This window comes from Musca vetustissima, unplaced genomic scaffold (genome assembly GCF_032173495.1).
Source record: "Musca vetustissima isolate MV318-11 ecotype Yass unplaced genomic scaffold, APGP_CSIRO_Mvet_v1 utg20051, whole genome shotgun sequence".
Classification (NCBI taxonomy): domain Eukaryota; kingdom Metazoa; phylum Arthropoda; class Insecta; order Diptera; family Muscidae; genus Musca; species Musca vetustissima.
The window spans coordinates 139,352-162,851 of NW_026879680.1; the positions used below are offsets into that span (position 1 = coordinate 139,352).

Sequence of the window (23,500 nt, forward strand, 5' to 3'; positions counted from 1 at the left end):
ATTATGTATGGGAGCTATATATAAATACATGGACCTAATTGAGAAACCGTTTTACATAAAATCGAACGAAAATATATATATATATATATATATAAGACCTATATCAAAATCTGAACCGATTTCAACAAACCTTATCACACATCAGTTTTTCCTCAATTGCATTCGCTATGCAAAAGTTTGCTCAATCGAATAAATATTAGTAGTTTGGTGTATCATTCACAAAAAATCGGACGAAACTATATATGGGAGCTGTATCTAAATCTGAGCCGATTTTAATAAAACTTCGCAGACATCAGTCTGGACCCATTTCAGTACTCTGTACAAAATTTTGTCCCAATCGGACAAATATTTGGAGCTTGGTGTATCATTCACAAAATATCGCACGAAACTATATATAAGAGCTATATCTAAATCTGAACCGATTTTCTCCAATTTCAATTTCATCCAAATCGAAAGTGATTCTATGCATATTCTCAAAAGGAATCGATTTCTTTTTCCTGCTACAAACATATGCACAAAGACATAATACCCTGTACCACAGTGTGGTGAAGGGTATAAATACAATGACATTGCACTTTCCGCACCATGAAATCGGCTTCAAAATTACTATTTGTCTTCTTTGTAAATTTGTGACTTTTTTTACAAAAAATGGTTACGGCCTCGATTGATTAAAAAATTGAATTTATCATAGAAGCAACGGAAGCACTTGTTATATTATTTTAATTTAAATATGACATCATTACAAGCAGAGCTTTTTTCATTACACAAAGTATGAAAAAATGCAAGTCGAGCATTTCAGGTCTGACTAAGTAATCTTGAACTTGAACTTCATTGCATTAAATAAACAAAACAAGCTGTAAGGGGTTCAACGACTGTTAGGCGTTGCAAGACACCTAAAAGAAATTCGAAAAATTGTATTTTCTAAAATACTCGATTTATACACTGAAACTAGATCTATGTTCTACCGATGCTTTCTATTGCCACTGATGATCGTGACATTTGCCTTAAAGTAATTTAACTCAAAACATAAGAACACAGCTGGCTCAAAATGCCAAAATGAAAACGAGCCAAAAACGTTATGCAAGAAACAATGTTCAAAACAGAATCGCGAAATTTGAGTTAAGAGAGTAGTTACGCTTTAGAGCTGGGGCTGCAAAATGCATTTAAACACCCGCCACATAGCGGAAACAAAGCAAACGTGAGCTAAAGCTTTGTGGGTTAAGACCTGACGACGACGACGACGACATTGAACTCGAAACGAAAATTGAGAATTAAATCACGGAATTATAGACATTTTTTGTGGAATAAGAAAATATTATTATTAGTGATTTAAGGAAATAACACAGAATATTGAGAAAAAGGAAAATATCTAAATAAAATAAGAAAATGATCCTGTTCAATGTGTAAAAATGTAAACAAAGAGAAATACCAAAAAAAATATAATTTTATAAAATTTAAGAATAATAAATATTATAAAAATAAATTAATTCAAATATATCGAAGTTGAAAACGAAAATATTCAAACCTGAAAACGTTGTGAAAAGTGCTGAGAAAATGTTTAAACTACTACTGCTGTCAGCTGTTCTCATCATCAGCTGTTGTTCTTCCAGCCATGGCCGTTATTTGGGTCATTCTCTGTATAGACCCCAACCATATAATCCATATCATGATTATGGTTATCCTCCTCCTCATCCTCCCTCAACCTCAATAGGTTTTCCCCATCAAGTACCAACCAGTTATTATCCAGCTGGAACATATTTTGATCAACGACGTGGAATATTGCGACCATTTCCCGGTGGTGGTGTACCCATTATAGTGGATTATGTGAGTGAAAGTTAATTTAATCGATATGGTTGATTTAAATAATAAAGGAATGTTTTAAAAATAACGAATGCCAAAAAAAAAATATGAGGACGTGGACGTCATGTTACAAAAATAGCGTATTTTGGACTTTTCGATTATCAGTGCTTAAGATACTTAAAAAAAAATTGTTCAATAATTTTCATCACTATAAATCGAAAGTGGCATGGAGATAAAAAGTTGTTTCGACTATCGTAATAATATGCAGTCGGAAATCCTGTCCGAAATCGAATTTTCAAATGCAACACTGTTTATACCCTTCACCACACTGTGGTACAGGGTATTATGTCTCTGAGCATATGTTTGTAACAGGCAAAACGAGATAGACACATGCTTCCCCTTGTGAATATGCATAGAATCACTTTCTAAGTCGATTTATGCATGTGCGTCCGTCTGTCCATGTTAATTTGTAAACAAAGTTCAGGTCGCATTTATGATCCGAATTGGATGGAATTTGGCATAGCTCATCTATTTGGCCCAACGACGAACCCTATAGAAATTGGGAAAAATCGGTCCAGATTTAGATATAGCTCCCATATATATTTTCACCCGATTTAATGTAAATTGTGTACCAAAGTTCCTGAAAATCATTCGATTTTCACGAAATTTTGCATAGCATACTGGATTGAGTCTAGAATGATGTGTGTAAAATTTCTTAAAAATCGGTTCAGATTTAGATATAGTTCCCGTATATAGTTTCACCCGATTTTAAGTAAATGGTGCACCAAAGTTCCTGAAAATCATTCAATTTGCAAGAATGTTGGCATAGCGTACTGAACTAAGTCTAGAATGACGTGTGCTAAGTTTCGTGAAAATCGTTTATACCCTTCACCACACTGTGGTACAGGGTATTATGTCTCTGAGCATATGTTTGTAACAGGCAAAACGAGATAGACACATGCTTCCCCTTGTGAATATGCATAGAATCACTTTCTAAGTCGATTTATGCATGTGCGTCCGTCTGTCCATGTTAATTTGTAAACAAAGTTCAGGTCGCATTTATGATCCGAATTGGATGGAATTTGGCATAGCTCATCTATTTGGCCCAACGACGAACCCTATAGAAATTGGGAAAAATCGGTCCAGATTTAGATATAGCTATATATTTTCACCCGATTTAATGTAAATTGTGTACCAAAGTTCCTGAAAATCATTCGATTTTCACGAAATTTTGCATAGCATACTGGATTGAGTCTAGAATGATGTGTGTAAAATTTCTTAAAAATCGGTTCAGATTTAGATATAGTTCCCGTATATAGTTTCACCCGATTTTAAGTAAATGGTGCACCAAAGTTCCTGAAAATCATTCAATTTGCAAGAATGTTGGCATAGCGTACTGAACTAAGTCTAGAATGACGTGTGCTAAGTTTCGTGAAAATCGGTTTGGATTTAGATATAGCTCCCATATATTTTGCTCGATTTTAGGTAAATGATGTGCCAAAGTCCCTATATACATTCCGATTTGCACAAATTTTGGCATAGCGTACTGAATTGAGTCTAGAATGATGTGTGTAAAAGTTCTTGAAAATGGGTTCAGATTTGGATATAGATCCTGTATATTTTTTCGGCCGATTTAATGTAAATGGTTCACCAAAATCCCTATATACATCCTTCGCTTTTCATGAAATTTGGCATAGCGTACTGAATTGAGTCTAGAATGATGTGTATAAAATTCCTTGAAAATCGATTCAGATTAGAATATAGCTCCCGATATAATGAAAATGGTATACCAAAGACCCTATATATCTTTCGATTTGCACGAAATTTGGCATAGCATACTGGATTGAGTCTAGAATAATGTGTGTAAAATTTCTTGAAAATCGGTTCAGATTAGTATATAGCTCCCGATATAATGTAAATGGTATACCAAAGACCCTATATATCTTTCGATTTGCACGAAATTTGGCATAGCATACTGGATTGAGTCTAGAATGATGTGTGAAAAATTTCTTGAAAATCGGTTCAGATTTAAATATAGATCTCATATATATTTTAAGTAGGACCCAAAATATGGTCATTAGGAATAAAAGCTGCTGAAATTAGTGTAACCTAACCTGTGACAAGTTTTGTTGAAATCGGTTCATATTTGGATATAGCTTCCATATCTATTTTCATCCGATTTTAAGTAAATGGTGAAATTTTGCACAACGTACAAAATTGAGCATTTTTATATTTTTGATATTTGCTTTAAATCGATTTACATAATTTTGTCCCATTGTAACAAACAAATGACATGTTTACGGATTGATCTAAGTCGGTTCACATTTAGATAAAGATCGAAATGGTTTGATCTATGGATTGATCTAAGTCGGTTCACATTTAGATAAAGATCACATAGTTTAGTTAATGGCCCTTCTGTTAGGATACATTCGTTTAATATACCCATAGTGGTGAAGGGTAACATATAGTCGGCTCAGTCCGACTTCACTATTTTCTTACTGGTTTTGCAATGTAAATGTCAACGTATATAAACAAATATCAGCTGACTGATACCTTTGTATAATTTTAAAAATTGTCTTTAGTTCCTACTAGAATTTATGTCCTCGTTTTTATAAATCGAGACGATTTAGAATGCATAGCCTAAGCGAGCTTAAAAAATCCCTATAAAGGCGTGTTTACACCATAACTTTTATAGTGATAATCTCGATTTAATCGATAAATGATGCAGAATTTACCTCGATTTTTCATTTTAGTTTGTTCGAAATCCTATGCTAAGTCGAAATAATACCTCAGAGTATGCATCGCTTCTACCATACATTCTTGAGCTATTCCTATTAGAATTATGAAAATATTTATTGAAAAAATTGTCACAGCAATTATCAAACCAAGTGTTGCCATTTTTATACCGTTCATCACACAGTGGTATTATGTCTTTGTGCATATGTTTGTTACATGCAAAATGAAACGAGATAGACCCATGGTTCCGTCTGTCCGCCCATGTATTCTTGTGTACAAAGCACGGGTCACATTATTGATACGAATTTGTTGAAATTTGACAAAGATCTTATTGGTCCCAAAGACGAACCCTATTAAAATTGGTGAGAATCGATTCATAGATATAGCTCCCATATATATTTTCGTCCGATTTTACCCACTAAAAACCCAAAGTTTAACCAAAAGTTAGTATAACCTAACCTCTGGCAAGTTTTGTTAAAACCTGTTCAGATTTAGATATAGTTCCATATACACTGGTGGCCAAAACATAATCAACTAAAATTAAATTATTAAAATTAACTTTTAAAAATAAACTTATAGTGAAAGGTTTTTCAGAAATTAATAGGTAATTTATTAACTTAAAAGAAAAACATAAAACTTGTTTTGAAATAACAAATAATCACGGATAATAAACTATTTGCTTTTTTTATTTTAATTAAGTAAATTTACCTTGTAATCGTAACCATTATTTTTTATTACTGCGGCAAAACTACAAGGAATTGTATCTATAAGACGCTCAATTTGATCCATGGATATACTATTCCTATCATCCTGAACCTTTGGGTAGAGATTAAGTTTGTTTGCTCCTGAATCTGTTTCCATTTTGCTATCTATGATAATTCACAGATTTTTGCATAGGGTGAAGATCCGATAATTGTGTTGGCCATTATTAAATCCCGATTTTTGACTCCTGCAACCAATTTTTGATATGTTGCGGTGTATGTTTGAGGCTATTGTCAAGTTGAAACACCCAGATAAGTGGTAAATTCACATCAGAACTAAAACGTTTTTTCAACACATTTGTACATATAATCAATCCGATCCATTGCTTCATAAATCTCGTAAATAGATTGAATTCCATAAAAAGGAAAATAACTCGATGCAATTATTTAACCACCTCCATGGTGCCCAGTACCCTTGCAATACTGAGGCTTCAGCTTTTAATTTTTTTACCTTTTAACGATATTGAGGACATAATATTTATCCACTGAGTTAGATTTCAATGAATCGATTCGAATCGATTTGTATACCCTTCACCACACTGTGGTACAGGGTATTATGTCTTTGTGCATATGTTTGTAACAGGCAAAATGAAACGGGATATACACATGGTTCCTTTTGAGAATATGCATAGAATCACTTTCTAAGTCGATTTATGCATGTCCGTCCGTCTGTTGATGTTAAATTGTAAACAAAGTACAGGTCGCATTTATAATCCGATTAGGATGAAATTTGGTACAGCTTACTTATTTGGCACCAGGACGAACCCAATTAAAATTGAAGAAAATCGGTTGAGATTTAGATATAGCTCCCGTATATAGTTTCACCCGATTTAAGGTTAATTGGGCACCAAAGTCCCTATATATAATTCGATTTGCACGAAATTTGGCATAGCGTACTGAATTGAGTCTAGAGCGATGTGTGTTAAATTTCGTGAAAATCGGTTTAGATTTAGATATAGCTCCCATATATATTTTCGTCCGATTGTATGTAAATGATGCACCAAAGTCCTTATATATCCTTCGATTTGCACGAAATTTGTCATAGCGTACTGAATTAAATGTAGAACTATGTGCGTTAGTTTTCGTGAAAATCGGTTCAGATATAGATATAGCTCCCATATATATTTTCGTCCGATTTTATGTAAATGGTGCACCAAAGTCCCTATATTTGCACGATTCGCACGAAATTTGGCATAGCGTACTGAATTAAATATAGAACGATGTGCGTTAAATTTCGTGAAAATCGGTTCAGATTTAGATATAGCTCCCATATATATTTTCGTCCGATTTTAGGTAAATGATGCACCAAAGTCCCTATATATCCTTCGATTTGCACGAAATTTGGCATAGCGTACTGAATTAAGCCTAGAACGAAGAGTGCTAAATTTTGTGAAAATCGGTTGAAATGAGATATAGCTCCACATATATATTTTTCGTCCGGTTTTATATAAATGGTGCACCAAAGACCTTATATAACTTTCGATTTGCACGAAATTTTTTTGCATAGTGTGCTGAATTGACTCTACAATGAAGTGTGTCAAGTTTCAAGAAAATCGGGTAAGATTTAGATATAGCTCCCATATATATTTTCGTCCAATTTCATGTAAATTGTGCACTAAATAGCCATAGCTAGGCCGATTGACACAACATACTGAAATTAATATAAATTAATCTCTGCAAGTTCCCTTTAAATCGGTTCAGATTTAGATATAGCATAGCTTACATATAATTTCGACCTTGTACACCAAATAATCAATGAGTGTCTTTGCAGTATACCGAATAGCGTGTGTCAAGTTTGCTTTAAATCGGTTTACAAAATTTAGCATATGTTGCAGAATGACATGTGTAGGGATTAATGTTAGTCGGTTCAGATATAGATAAAGATCACATATTTAAGTTCGTTCAATTTCATGTCAATTTTCCTTCGAAAAATCGACGTCTTTTAGGATACATATGTTGAATATACCCAAAGTGGTGAAGGGTATCATATAGTCGGCCCATAATGAATTTTGCAATAATACGTTTACATTTAACCGGATTTCTTTAACCCCGTGGGTTTCAATTGTCAATTCCTTTGCATAAATATCAAATAAATCCTCATAGAGTAGGTTAACCCGGTAAAAAGTTCTAATGTATATGCCGTTTAATGCTTTTGTTTAGTTTTTAGTGAATAATGTACCCGATTTAAAACAGGAAAAAACAACAAGATATCATTATTATTGAAGTTGAGTTCAATTAGTCCATACCAATTAGCCTTCAGATGGAAATATGAAAGCAATAATTGACCGAAACTTCTTTAAGAACACTTTTGATGCTTCAGAAATAAAAGTTTGTAAAAGATACCCTATTAATTGCACTTTATCATTTTTAATTTCAGCACAAACGTTGTTCGGGTAATTATATCGGTTTGAAACCCCATCCAGATGAGCGTCAATACTATTACGTTTGTAAGCCGGATGCTGTGATATTTGGAAGATGTCAAAGATTTCAGGTAAGTGGTTATATATAATGTGTGTATATCAGATGTTCGATTTGACATAAACTTAAGCCATAGGCGAAAATCAATAGTTCTTAATTCTATTTTAAATTTCATATTTAAAAATGTGGCGCCCAATTGTAATAATTTAGAGGTATTTTTATACCCTGCATAGAATCACTTTCTGAGTCGATTTATGCATGTCCGTCCGTCCGTCTGTGGATGTTAAGTTGGAAACAAAGTACAGGTCGCATCACACAGCTTACAGCTTATTTATTTGGCCCAAGGAAGAACCCTATTGAAATTGGGAAAAATCGGTTAAGATTTAGATATAGCTCCGATATATATTTTTGTCCGATTTACGGACTTTAGTCCCTGCAAATCATTCGATTTGCACGAAATTTTGCATAGCCTACTGAATTAAGTCAAGAATGATGTGTGCTAAGTTTCGTGAAAATCGGTTCAGATTTAGATATAGCCCCCATATATAGTTTCGCCCGATTTTTTGGTAAATGGTGAACCAAAGTCCCTCAAAATCTTTCGATTTACACGAATTTTGGCATAGCGTACTGAATTTAGTCTAGAATGATGTGTGCTAAGTTTCGTGAAAATCGGTTCAGATTCAGATATAGCTCTTATATATAGTTTCGCCCGATTTTTGGTAAATGGTGCACCAAAGTCCCTGAGAATCTTTCAATTTGCACAAATTTTGGCATAGCGAACTGAATTAGGTCTAGAATGATGTGTGCTAAGTTTTGTAAAAATCTGTTCAGATTCAGATATAGCTCCTATATATAGTTTCGCCCGATTTTATGTAAATAGTGTACCAAAGTCCGCATATATCTTTGGATTTTGGGATAAGGTGCTGAATTAAATCTAGAATGATGTGTGCAAAGTTTCGTGAAAATCGGTTCAGATTTACATACACCTCTATATATATTCCCGTCCGATTTTAAGTAAATGGTGCACTAAAGATCCATAGCTAGGCCGATTGAAACAACGTACTGAAGTTAATACAGTATTTTTCGGTTAATTGAACCTACGGTTAATTGGTTTCCACGCTTAATTGAACCACATGATGGGTCAAAAATATTTCATTTCAAAGTAAGCGGGTTCGGATAATTGGTTCCTCGGTTAATTGAACAAAAATTTGTGCAAATTTTGATGTGCAATTAACCGAAAAATACTGTATAAATGAATCTCTGATAAGTTTCCTTGAAATCAGTTCTGATGTAGATAGATATGTTGAATATACCCAAAGTATTTAAACATAGCCACCATAAAATGCTCCGGCCCAGTCCGACTTTACTACTTTCCTTACTGGTTTAAAATGTGTTGGCCCAAACATTTCGTTGCATGTCTATCATTTGACATATCTCCCATATAAAGAGGGACAAGCTTCATTTTTTCGTGTTTGATTTTTCATTTTCCCACATAAACAACATAATAGCACCCTATTTTCAGTGAAATAATTACCATATGAAGTACCCACCCTGTTTGAGAAATAAAAATATTTTACAGGCCTACTAGCTTCTTTAAAAATTGTCGATCTTATAATTTATAAAGTGGGTCTGAAAGGTTTAAACCTATTAAATATCGCCATTTCAAATTCCTTCGCCTTTCAGCAATTCAATACCACATGCGGTCAATGCGTTCAGATCAAACCCACCGAATATGAACCAAAATGTACGGCCGAGGGACGTTTCCCCATACATTCCGATTGTCATCTCTATTATAAATGTGATAAAACATTGCAGCCACAAATCTACTCCTGTCCACACAATATGATATTCTCGCAGCAGACAAGTAAATGTATACCCGGCAATAGATGTATACCCACCCAGATTATTACCGATAATGATAGTGTACCAGAATATTGTGAAAATAAATATCCAGCATGTCAACAAAATGGTGTATTCCGATCACCATCGGATTGTTCGCTTTACTATACATGTGAACTGCAAGAGAATCGTGTATTTTATCAAACGAGATTTAAGTGAGTATTCGGAAATAAAGAGAGATGGAGAGATAAGATGATACAATTTTGATTCCATATATCTTTTTCAGATGCCCCGGGGAAACCTTCTATGACTTACAGACAAATTGCTGTCGCCCCAAGGACCAAGTGCCATGCGATTGTATAACTCTGGCCGAATTAGTTTATCCCACAAGTCACCTCCGACCATATCATCCCTTTCAACAACATCCCATGATTCATCCAAGTGAATTTGATTTGGATTCCCTTGAAAATATTGAACATGCAACTGAGTCATCTTCAGAGGAGGAGTTGGAAGAACCAAGACAAACAGAATTCGAAGATTCCGAATCCAATTCATTGGAGGAAGAAGTTATTGAGAACACAGATGATTCTGAGGAAAGTGTAAAGAATGCAGCAGATGCAGCCGTGACACCCATCCGCGATGTTACAACTGAATCTTCAGCCGAAATGTCTGTAGAGTCTCTTGCAGATGTGGCTGCTGCTACTTCGACAGTTGTTCCGGCAATAACAACAGAAATAGCTACCGAAGCACCAGAAGAAACTACGGTACCTACAGAAGCTGTTCCAGAGGCAACTACAGAGGTTGTTGTCTCAACTGAAGTCCCAGAGGCTAATACAGAAGAACCTGCCACAACAGATGATGATGAGAATGATAAAATTGAAGTTCTGGGTAGTGATGTTGATTTTGGTGATCGCTTCGTTTTACAAGATGACAAAACCTGGAATAATGGTAAGATATCTTATCGGATATAATAATGAAATTCGAACAACCATGAGGTTTTCTTCGGAAGATGCAAAATTCTTCCATTCTCCTGGCTTTATTTGAAGGTGGTTGTATATTTACATTTTCATAAAAATACCATTTAAAATCATTTAATTTTTACAAATGTAAGGCTCTTCGAGAGGGATGAGCGACAGGAAGGGAGACCGCCAGCTATGTAAGGGTCCAATGTTTTTTGAATTCATGTGATAACCAAATGAGACTAGTATCGTATTCCCCTTTGACATGGAACTACGCCGATAGTTTTATATTTCAATATAAAACCGTTTAATTCAATGAACTAGTTCAGATAAACTTGTTCATTTAGTTCAATATGTGAACATTATCTATTCAACAGGGAAAATATCAGTTCATAGGATATTGGACTGAGGTGATAACAAAATATAGTCTCATTGTTCCTTTAGTTAGGTTAGGTTGAAAAGGGGGTGGATAATACCACATGTCCAACAAAGCAAGGACAAACTCATAAGTCAGTTGAGGCCTATTGTGAGCTCAAAAAATGCAGAGAAAGTTAGAATTAGCGGAAGTTTAGATTAAACATTATGGGTTTTATCCCTCTATGAATTCTGTATTTTTTGAGAACTCCTTCAGTCTTCTCCATTCACATCCCCAGATGGGTTAGTCCGTCAATAGTGTCATTTCCCACATGCCTTACATGCCCACAGGCTCTGCGCCTGCTGCTACCTTCGATCCAATCTTGATTAGATGTGCCTTCAGTCTAAGGTGTCTCGTATTAATACCCTCAATCGGCTTGTTTCGGTAGCTTTTTCTTCGATAAAAAGTCGCAGTCCAGTTTTTGCTCCTAGTTGAGAGTCATCTGTGTAACAAAATTTACCATCAATAAAAAGTCCCAGTCCAGTTTTTGCTCCCAGTTGAGTGCCATCTGTGTAACAAAAGTTACCATCAGGCATCTGAACTAGTGTTCCGCTATTCCATTGTTCTCTATCTGGTATTATAGTTTCATAGTCTTAAAGCTGTGAAAATAACTTTAAATATCGATCGATTTTCAAACGAACTATGGCAATTTAAGGATTCACTAAAGGGATCAAGTGAACTAGTTTAATTGAAGTTGAGTTCTATTCAAATAGATCGACAAAGTTTTGGTGCCATTGGACGTTAAAAACCACTTCTTTACGTATCTAAAAACTTGTTTAAATAATGTTCCGAATTTTAAACCTTCACCATAATATGATGGCTATATTAAGTTGGTGTTTCCGTATATCGATAGGGAAATGTAAAGTTGAGTCGTTTCAAAAGGAACTAGTTGAAAATACTTCTTGCGCAAAAGGAACGCTCGGTACTAGTTCCAATTTTTTAATTTATCTAGTTTCGTATGTTGCTGTCGTTCAATTTGACCCAATCGTCCATCTAGATCTTTCCGGTCATTGTCGAATTAACAGACGTGTACCAATGAACTATGGAACTAAACGAATGGCAGAAGTGATTATCAAACTTTAAACCGGTTTAAACCGTAGCGGACACGATAAATCAAAAACTAATTATCCAATCCGTGTATTTTCAGCTTTGTATGCTCCCAAGAATTTTAGTTTGTGAATTTGTAAACATGATTCAGGCCGCAGTCACGACATTTTGCGTGTAGGATGGGTTCTGGCCAAAGAAGACCCCTATGGTTTTTATATGTCTCGGTTCTTCGGGTCGCCGTCTAGAGGCCACAATAATGACCCGAACACCATGAAGGGAATCTGGCAAAAGAACAAGCATGACTTTTTAATGAACTCGGTCAATATTTAGCGGGCGAAGACTTTTGTGTTTGAAATATTACAACATTTGTATTCTGGAGCGTATATATTTACTCCCGAAGAACATAGACCCGAGAAATTGATATTATATCCCAGAGTATCGGTTGTGGGAGTTATACATAAAGATATAATGGTGCTTTGTGTTATTATATTGTTTTGTATTACTTCTACCCCACTAGATGGCGGAATTGTCGGGCTGATCGCTTTGAAATTTTACATGATATTGTCATGATATTTAGGTGATGTTGAGTTCAGATGATATTTATGGGGTGCAATGAACGGATTATTTTTTTCAGATTTTCTAATCGTTCTATAGGTTATTATATGTGAAGAGTATCTGGTCAATTACCTAGAACGGCTGCTTAAACGATAATCGGTCAATATTCCGAGGGTCATATCAACCAAAACCTAAAGGACCAAATTTTTATTTTATAGCGTAAATATTCTCCTCGGGAAAAACAAGATTTGGAAAATATGCCAAGGTTAGAAAGTAGAGCTGTTGACCTAAAATCGGTCAAGAGTGTGTATAAAGCACGCAGAAAGTTAAATTTTCGTGGTATTTGTGTACAGTATCATATGGTCGGTCCTGTTCGAATATAGTGCTCCACTCACTGGTTTTCTTACTCTGTTTGTGGTTGAAAATTAAATTTCATATGCCCGCCATTTCTTTTAATTTTTGTGCGATGTTAATAATCCTAGCTCGTACCAGAGCCAAACATGTACTTTTCGAATGCCGTTGGAATTTTTGGAATCGGAAGTTCTTGTATCGGAAATTATGCCGGCCGTCGAAAGGAAGGACTGTTCGTTAATTACAAAACAACAATAACAAAATTATGTCATTTTTCAAATTTTTATATACAAAGATATTTTTTTTAATTTTTGGCATATAGAGGATTTTATAGATTTTACGATGTTTAGGTTAGGTTAAAAAGAGGGGTGATTTACACCACCACATATCCAATAACAAGATATCCATTTAAGCCAGTAAAAAGCCTGTTGTGCGCATAACAAACGAAAGAGAGTTTGGAAGAAAATCATCACAATATAATTAGGAAATCGATGTTTTGAAGTCCTTTAGACTTTTCTATACATGTCGGTTAATTCGTGGATAGTGTCATTTCCCAAGATTTTTGTACGAAGTCCTTCAAAGGCTTCAAAGGAAATGTTTCAGCATTTCGCTATCTTCCCCACACGCTCTATACCTGCTGCTTCCCTCGCACTCAATCTTGTGTAAATGTGCCAGCAGGCTGATATGCCTTGGGAAAAAATGGGTATAATTTCCTAATACTGGTGACCGTAGTATTAAACAATATCCTTGGAATATATTATCGGTATAGAACATTTTGTAATATATCTCCTCACGATATTTTCGTTTTTACAGATTTTCCAATAATTATCGACAATTTTAAGATTTAATTAATTGGTCGCCATTAATTGTCCATATGAAACACTTTCGTCCGAAGTTCTCTGCGAAAAGAGATGTTCCACAAAATTGTACTGAAAACTACAAAATAGGCAAAACTTTTTATGTGTTTCAAGAATCCAGACTAAAATAGTATTTCTTCCCTTTTAATCACGAGTGTTCAAATATCCACATTGGGCGCCATTCTGGCATCCCGCAAAATGTAAAACTGCATTTCGATGACTTCTAAAAGAAAACACAAATCCACATACAACAATTCCGATTTCTAGCCAGCTAATCGGACAATACCGATACTAGTATATTTAATATTATATTTAATAATGGGTTATCAAACACACCTATTATTAATGACTTATTAATTAATTCGAAACTAATGACTTCCATTAAAGTATTGAGAAAAATCGAATTAGCAATAAATAAGCTGATCGAATCGAAAAAGTCAACGACATGAATTAGTTCACATTATTGAGAGTTCACTGTTTTGGAAGTTCACATTATCGAGAGTTCACTATATTGATTTTTCTTAACTCCTTTGTAACTTATTAGGAAAACTTTTTTAAATGCCTTACGTTATATTATAAATTTTCTCATATGTTCTTCAGATGGCCCTGGAAAAACAATATTTCTGGGAATAAAATCACCATCAGATTCAGATTCTGACGAACATGACAAACATCATGATCACCACCATGATCACTCGCATCATGGCTCACATGAAAACACAAGTGAATCCAGCCACGAAGCAAATAATTCACACATTGAAACCGATGAAGAGAAAGATGAAAATAAAACCGATGAACATGGTTCCGAAGAAGCTAGTCATGGATCTGGAGAAAACAGTCATGGAGCGGGAGAAGACAGTCATGGATCTGGAGAAAACAATCATGAATCGGGAGAAAATAATCACGGATCTGGAGAAAATAATCATGGAACTGGAGAAAACAGTCAGGGGTCAGGTGAAGGCAATCATGGATCTGGAGAAAACGGTCATGGTTCCGGAGAAGGTAGTCACGGTTCTGGAGAAAATGGCCATGGATCGGAAGAAAATGGTCATAAATCCGAAGAAGGCAGTCATGATTCGTCAGAAGGCAACAATGAAGAAGAAAATGAAACAACTGAACCCCCTGTTTCGCAATCAACTGATGCAACTACAACTACAGATATTGATAGCGCCACAAATGCCCCGGAAAGCTCTGAAAATGGACAGAAACCATGTAATGATATTGCAACAGGTAAGTGGAAATATAAATTTTAAATTAAAAGGCGCTTGAGAAAAAGTATATATCGAAGAAAATATCGAATATTTACTACGACTTTCGCCAGTTTTTTATACCGTACACAACAATGTTGTTGTATAGCTTTGTGAAGGCCCAAGAGTTTGTTTAATTGTTTAACCGATCGTCATATCTCGACTAGCTGAGTCGATACAGACATATGTGTCCGCCCTCCCGTCCGTCAATCCATTATAATTTGTAAACGCGATACAGGCCACAGTTATGGACCATCGACACGAAATTTTTCATGTAGCACGGGTTCTGGTGAAAAAATACCCCTATTGTTTTTGGTAATGATCCGTTAATATAATAACCTGTTTTTCTGAATGCACTAGATGCCGCAATTATGACCCGAGCACCATGAAATTTTACATCAGGAAGGGAATCTGGCCAAAGAATAAGCATGACTGTTTTAGCGGATCAAATGGAACCAAACTTTTGTGTTTAAAATGACGAAATTGGTATTTTAGGGCGTATATATTTACTCCAGAAGAACTGAGACCCAAGAAGTTAATAGTATCTCCAAGAGGAGTGGTTGACCTTTAATACCCATTATATTGTTTACAGGAGTCCTTGAATTATGATATGGTTTAGTATTACAATTAATCCACTAGAGGGCGCTAACGTTGCTTTAAAATTGTACATGATGTTCGGTTTGTGGTCAAGGACGACGCCAATAATTTCCGCTTATGTTGAAATGATATTTAGGGGGTGAAATGAACCGAAAACTTTTTTTTGTCAGATTTTCTAGTCACTCTAGAGGCCATTATTATATGCAGAACATCACATATTTTGCGCGGTGAAAGGGGATCTGACCAAATACTTTGAACGATGATGATCGGTCAATATTCCGTGGGTCAAATCAACCAAAACCTAAAGTGACAAAATTTTTATTTTATGGCGTAAATATTCACATCAGGAAAACAAGATTTGGAAAATATGCCAGGGTTAGAAAGTGCAACTGTTGACCTATAATCGGTAAAGAGGGTGCAAATATCGCGAAATATTGCCCAGGCTCAGAATATATACGCTCCGCTCACTGGTTTTTAATTTAATTGATTCACACTAAGTTGTCTGCAAAAAGAGATGTTCCCTCGAGACACACAATCTTTTGAGAAATTGGAGCTATTTTCACCATTATTCATCATCTTTTATGTACAGCCATAAGCCATATTGCTTAATTGGGCGCCATCGTCATAATATTAAATTCGAGAAAATTGAACTTGGAAGTGTAAATGCACCCGAGAAAAAGTTCGCTACTGCATTGCTTAATTGGGCGCCATCGTCATAATGTTAAATTCGAGAAAATTGAACTTGGAAGTGTAAATGTATCCGAAAAGAAGTTATCTAATGCATTGCTTAATTGGGCTCGATAATATTAAAAGATTGAACATAGAGGTGTAAATGCACCCGAGAAGAAGTTCGCTACTGCATTGCTTAATTGGGCGCCATCGTGTTAATGTTAGATCCGAGAAAAATTAAGCTTGGAAGTGTAAATGCACCCGAGAAAAAGTTCACTACTGCATTGCTTAATTGAACGCCATCGTCATAATGTTAGATTCGCGAAAGTTTGGGCTTGGGTGTGAAAATGTACCCGAGAAGAAGTTTGCTACTTGGGCGCCATAATATTAGAAAGATTGAACATAGAGGTGTAAATGCACCCGAGAAAAAGATCGCTACTGCAGTGCTTAGTTGAGCGCCATCGTCATAATGTTAGATTCGAGGAGGATTTAGCTTGGATGTGAAAATGCACCCGAGAAAAAGTTCGCTGCTGCATCGCCTAATTGGGCCCCATTGTGATAATGTTACTTATACACATATTCTGATAACACATTCAATAGCAGAGAAATAACAGAACATTAAATGGTTTCAAGTCGCTTCTTTACTTTTCGAACCATTTCGGCTGATGTTGCCGTTTTCTTCCGTCCATTTCCTTGACGTCGGGCTACGCTACCAGTATCACGGTAACGAGCGGTGGTACGAGACACAAAAGATTTATTTACATTTAAATGCTGCCACTTGTGGTTTTCCAGCCAATTTCTAATAATATAATTCCTCTATAGTTTTCACATATCACCTTGTCTCTCTTTTCGTGCACGGAACACAGGATACTGAGGTTCCAATCAGTGGACATGTATTCATCTAGCCAAATTGTACTAATCGGTTGGAGCATGCTCCTGACCAGCGTCTGAGTACCGCTCTTGAATAGTACGGCTAGCAATCCATCGGCATCTGCAGCTTTATTTTTCTTCAGCCGATTGATTGATATTCTGACCTCATTTTGGCTATGTGGTATACACCCTATACCGTCATGTCTTCTTCACCGTTACTATTTGATACCAGAAGCTTTTCAAAATGCTCCTTCCATATCCTCAACACGCTATATGTTTGTGTCACCCGTTTCCATATTCATCTCTACAGGAGGATGTGCCTGCACCAAAGCTTTCGGTTTGATGTTTTACACGTTGGTAAAATTTGCGGACTTCCAGACTGACTGCTATACATTTCGATTTGCTCTCGCCCACGTTTTTCTTGTTTCTTCTTTTTTCTGAAAATACCTTTCTTCTCTCTCCCTTTCTCATGATAATTCTCTCTCGCATTGCGTGTTGCTACTGTTTGCAGGGTTGCCCTATACGCTGCGTTTTTCGCCTCATTAGCATTACGACACTCCTGATCGTACTATGGGTTTCTTGATGGTGGTCTTTGGTACCCAAGTGTTGCGTTTGCTGCAATTTGTATGGAGTGGGCAATTCTTTGTCATTGTGCTCTTATATTATTATCGGGACGAGGAGGGCTTTCGTCGAGCAGGTGGGTAAGTTGAGCGGTGTAGGTTTCTGCTACGTCTAGTTTCCGTGTTACATTAGATCGCACCTTTGCTGCTACATTAAGATGGGTGTGAACCTTGGCTGCCAGAATGTAATAGTCCGAATCGATATTCTCGTATTGATCGAACGTCTGAAGCACTGGGTTGATTCCTTCCGTCTATCACAACATGATCAATTTGATTTCACGTAGTTTGTTCATGAGAAGTCCAGGAGGCCTTGTATATATCGAGATGCTTGAATCTGGTGCTGCTAACTGCCAGGTTTTTTGCTGTCGCGAAACATCCGTTGTCGGATGTTTCTTCATGAAGGCTGAATATTCCGACGGTGGGGCCAAAAATATTTTCCCTTCCGATTTTTTGCATAAACATTTCATAGCAGATTTATAATGTCATGGCCAGGACAGCGGTCATATGCCGTTTCTAGGCACTCAATTAAGATATTTTTTAGAGAAGTTTGTATGTATCTAATATATTTCCTTTAAGCTATATATTTTTCTTATAACAACAAATATAAAGAAAACTTTAAAACATTTCACTTGATACTTCACAGATACACAAACGAAATTACACACCCAAAAACACTGTTCCACTGCAACACAACAGAATAGTCGAACAGCGACACTTGTTGATAAAACCACAAACGATGTTATCGTGAATGCCAGAGAACTCTCCACACTACATCCCAACACAACACCAACAACACATCGTGATCCAACGATTAATGATGTTATCGATCCGAGATTACACCATGCTAATCAAACACCCAGTACCACAAGCACACGAAACACAACTCCAACACCAAAGAAGTCTTTCGAAATAACCACAGGCGACAATTTTACACAAAAACCCAAAACAACTCCCAGATTTTTCGATCCAACCACAAATGATGTTATTGACATCGATACACAAAAAACTAGTACATGGAGCACTCCAACAACACTCCACCTTACCGATAAAACCACAAACGATGTAATATCGACGGAAAACATCGTTTCTACACAAAGAACCATAACTACACCTTCAGATCGTGATTCCACCATCAAAGGTGTAATTGATCAGTTTGATTCGTTTTTACATCACAGTAAAACCGCTTTTACACCAAGTACCTTACAATCGGATAACACTACACCCATGTCGACTTCTACACATCGCGATCCAACCATCGGTGATGTTCGTAATGATGAATCGAGTACATTAAGTACTCCTGTTCATAAAACCACAAAAGATTGGTTACAAGAATTTGAATTAGTGTTTGGGGCAAAACAAGGTCCAAAAACACCTACACCAATAGAAGGTGAATTCCTACCATTAGATAAATCAGAAGACCTCTTAAAACACTCCAAAGAGCATAAGGATTCTATAACTGAAGAACCAACGGCCGTAACTTCCTCTAAAACTGATTTCAAATCGGTTGCATCCGCAACAGAATCTGAGGGTATCAAATTGCCAATTGGTGGCACAGAACAGCCGGTGACCAAAAGTTTTATTCAAGGGGGCCACGATGATCTCTTTGATGATGACGAAGATGAGGAACCTTCTGTCCTATCCGATGAAATTGTAATACCTGATAGTGGCACTGAAGAACCTGAAACCGCTGCCACACCTGCAAGACCAAGTGTTTCCGAAGAACAAGTTTCCAAACATGAGGATAAGGGTTTGATACCTGAATGTATAAAAGTATCGAATAGTGGCACTGATGTCCCGAATCTCAATGAAGTCACGTCTGAACTGTCTTCCGCAAAATTCTCTCATCCAGACCATGATGATATTTTCGATGATGATAATGCTGATGACGAACCCTCAGTTCTCTCCGACGAAATTGTAATACCCGATAGTGGCACGGAAGCTCCAACATCACATAATATTCCTTCCGCAACAGATAAACCGAAATTGGCTATTCCAAAATTACATACAGATCCTTTGACAAATGCTATACAAATTCCAATCACTGGCACCGAGGAACCGATCTTCCATAACTCAGATAGTTTCACAACAATTGACCCAGATTTAGTTACTTCGCAAAAACCACCTTCTGCCAGGTTGTTCGATCAAGATCATGATGACGTTTTCGGGGATGATGAGCCTTCGGTGCTGTCAGATGAAATAATAATACCAGATAGCGGAACAGAAGATCCGGAATCTAATGAGAAGCTTCATACAACTGTCAGGCCAAAATCAAGCATTCCCGGTCATTTTAGTTTCACACATAAAACGACCCATACTTCGGTTAGATCAGATGCTATAAAACTACCAATTACTGGTACCGAAGAACCGAACTTCAATGATTCTGATCGGGAATCCATAATCACTTCCCCAAAATCTATTGCAGCTGAAAGACATCCCTCACCGAAATTAATCGATCCCGGCCATAACGAGGATATATTTGATGACGATGAACCTTCGGTATTATCAGATGAAATTGTCATACCAGATAGTGGTACAGAAGACCCTAATTCAAGTAAAACTCTTCAGACAACAGCCAAACCTAAGACAAAGGAACATACGACCCCGAAACAGAATAGTACGAAGCATGAAGATGATGAAAAATCCAATTTGTCAGACGTTATAAAAATTCCCCTGAGTGGTACTGAGGAACCCAGCTTCACTGATGCGGATAGTTTTACTACGACACCTGGACCTGAAGTAGTTTTTCCTAAGAAACTTCCTTCGGCAAAATTATTCGATCCCGAACATGATGATATATTCGAGGACGATGAACCTGTGGTGCTTTCCGAAGAAATAATTATACCAGATAGTGGCACCGAGGAACCTGTTGCTAATGAAACCACTACACCAACAAAATCCGTAACATCTAATCAAACTATATCCTCTGGGACAAAGGATATACAAATCCCCAATGGTGGCACTGAGGATCCGACCGTCATTAATTTCGAAGGTGGTGCAACAACATTCGAACCTGAATTATTTAAACCTATGAAACTTCTTTCACCAAAATTGATTGACCCACAGCACGATGACATCTTCGATGATGATGATGATGAGGATCCCTCAGTCCTATCAGACGAAATTATTATACCAGATAGTGGCACCGAAGAGCCTTTAACTGTCACAACTTCTAGACCCAAATCAGCAGGTTCAATTGAACAGCATTCTCATGAAGATAGCGATACTACTGTCCTGCCGTCCGATATAAAAATACCGATTAGTGGAACCGAGCAGCCATCCTTTAATGATTTTGATGGTTCGGCTACAACATCGGCACCTGGACCAACTCTAAATAAAAAAATACCTTCTGCAAAACTAATTGATCCCGATCATGATGATATATTTGATGACGATGATGATGAACCCTCTGTTCTATCCGATGAAATAATAATACCGGATAGCGGCACAGAGCAGCCTAGTTCTAAAGAAATCCTTTCACCAAGTCATCGTAATGATGATATAAAACTTCCGATTAGTGGAACTGAAGAACCGGACTTCAATGAATCTGTTGGCGCCACTACGCCTACCGACCCTGATTTAGTTAATCCTAAGAAACATCCTGTTCCAAAGTTATTGGACCCTGATCATGATGATATCTTTGATGACGACGAACCTTCTGTCCTCTCCGATGAAATAATAATACCAAATAGTGGAACCGAAGCACCAGATTCTGATGAAACAACTCTTAGACCAAAAACAAGCAACTCCAAAAAACCTCAGGAGGACGATGATACCTTTGTTGATTCGGACGACCTAAAAATTCCGGTATCTGGTACCGAGACACCAGATACCCTATTGACACCTGTTCCCATACGAAAATCACCTCCCAAGTTAATTGATCCCGATCATGAATCGGAATTTGAGAACGATTTTGAAGGTTCTGGATTTTCCGATGACATAAAAATACCAATTGGTGTTACGGAAGAACCCAATTTCAATCCATCTTCGTCGTTAGACCCAGATTATGACCTTGAAAATGATGATGCATCGGTTCTTTCAGATGATATTAACATTCCCCTTAGTGGAACAGAGGAGCCAGAATCAAAGGCTCATCCTACCACATTATTAGATCCTGATTATGAGCACGATGAAGAAGAAACTGATGACAATGAATCTGTATTTTCGAACATCAGTCATCTACCCTCCTTTTGGGGAACAGAGGACACCGTAGCTTTTACAACCATCTCCCCTCATGCCACAAACATTTTTGATCCCGATTATGTCTTCGACGATGAAAGTGATATAAAAATACCAATAAGTGGAACCGATGGACCAAACGAAACTACCACACCATCCAGCCACAGTTCTGAAGAGGAAGATGAAACAAACGTCTTATCAGATGAAATAGTCATACCCATACATACAACAGATACACCGCACACGACTTCAACACCATCACCTCCGACAACAACTCCTTCCTCGATAGAACCACCAATAACACATTCCAGATCCACCGAAGTTCAAACCACACCCACACCTACCCCCAAATATTTGGATACTAAACAAACGCAAACAAATAATAATCGTAGTGAATTTTCATTACACTTTAGACAGGAGGATGGTTGCCCCTCGGAATCCTTAGTCAAGCCATCCGAACAGAATAATATTTATATAAGTCTTTTAAATTTAGATACAAACAAACCAGTGAATAATACTAATTCTACAAATATTCCTACTACTACTAATCTTAATCAAACTGCAGTTAAGCCGCCGCCATGTGAACCGAAAAAGGCCAGTCTGCCACGTTTGGAGATATTCGTTGAGCGGCCAATGGATGTGCGTTTCGTCATCTGCCCCAAGACCTGTACAAAGGATCATAAACATAATTATGGTGAGTAAAAACAGTTTTACGTGTTACGCCCTTTTCAAAAAGCGCTCTTTATCGTTCGACTATTTCGATTGATCTTTTAATTTTACGTCAAATTAATCGCGTGGCTTCGATAAACATTCTTAATTAATTCACATTACTTTTTTTCCACCACTTTAAATTTTCATTTGCAGACGAAAAAGACAACCGTGCTGTCCACTTAAAATGGTATCCCAATCGATCCAATCAAACTTTGGCCCTTGAAACTTCGAATCGTTTGAAAATCGACGGATGAGTTGTTAAATTAGTCGTATTTTAATTCTAGTGATATTATTTTATTAAATTAAATGAAATCCTTAGTTTAAGTTAATGAATCTACAAAAAAATACATAGTAATTTAAATAATAAACAACTAAATATAGTTACTGCATAATTTGGAAGGTGGTTTTATTTTCAAAAAAAAAAATAATAATAATAATAAAATAGATGCGCAAAAATACAAATAAATATTCGAAAAAAAACTATAACTAAAATATATATGCGATATATATAAATTTGATACATTGAGTTCTTATTGGGTACTAAATGTCTCCACAAAAAATTAGAAATATAAGTCCACTTTTTCTGGTAGGTCCATATAACGGTACCTCCTAATTTTCAGTATTTGGAGGATCTTGGTCGTATTTTTTCATTGAATTGGTTGTAATTTAGTTTTTTGAGTTCTTAACAGATACCAAATCTCTCCACAAAAAGTTATAAATATAGGTCATTTTTTCGGATACCAGAGGAGAGTGGACCGACATTCTTCATGTTCGAACTTGAACTAACTTTGGAAGAAATAATAAGACGGCAAAGTTTGGGTGGAATCAAAATATTTTGTAACAAATTTGGTCCAAAGTAACATGGGGTCTAG

General features: G+C 36.4%; 1 protein-coding gene across 1 annotated transcript; it reads left to right on the plus strand.

Moving 5' to 3' along the window:
* The first annotated feature begins 1,554 nt into the window (after positions 1 to 1,554).
* LOC133324726 (mucin-2-like) lies at positions 1,555 to 22,890 on the plus strand. The gene is made up of 7 exons (XM_061533565.1): positions 1,555 to 1,824; positions 7,675 to 7,788; positions 9,399 to 9,769; positions 9,841 to 10,502; positions 14,339 to 14,968; positions 18,385 to 22,611; positions 22,782 to 22,890. Exons 1-7 carry the CDS (start codon positions 1,555 to 1,557, stop codon positions 22,880 to 22,882), a joined length of 6,375 nt encoding a protein of 2,124 aa, XP_061389549.1. The 3' UTR covers positions 22,883 to 22,890.
* The last annotated feature ends 610 nt before the right edge of the window (positions 22,891 to 23,500 follow it).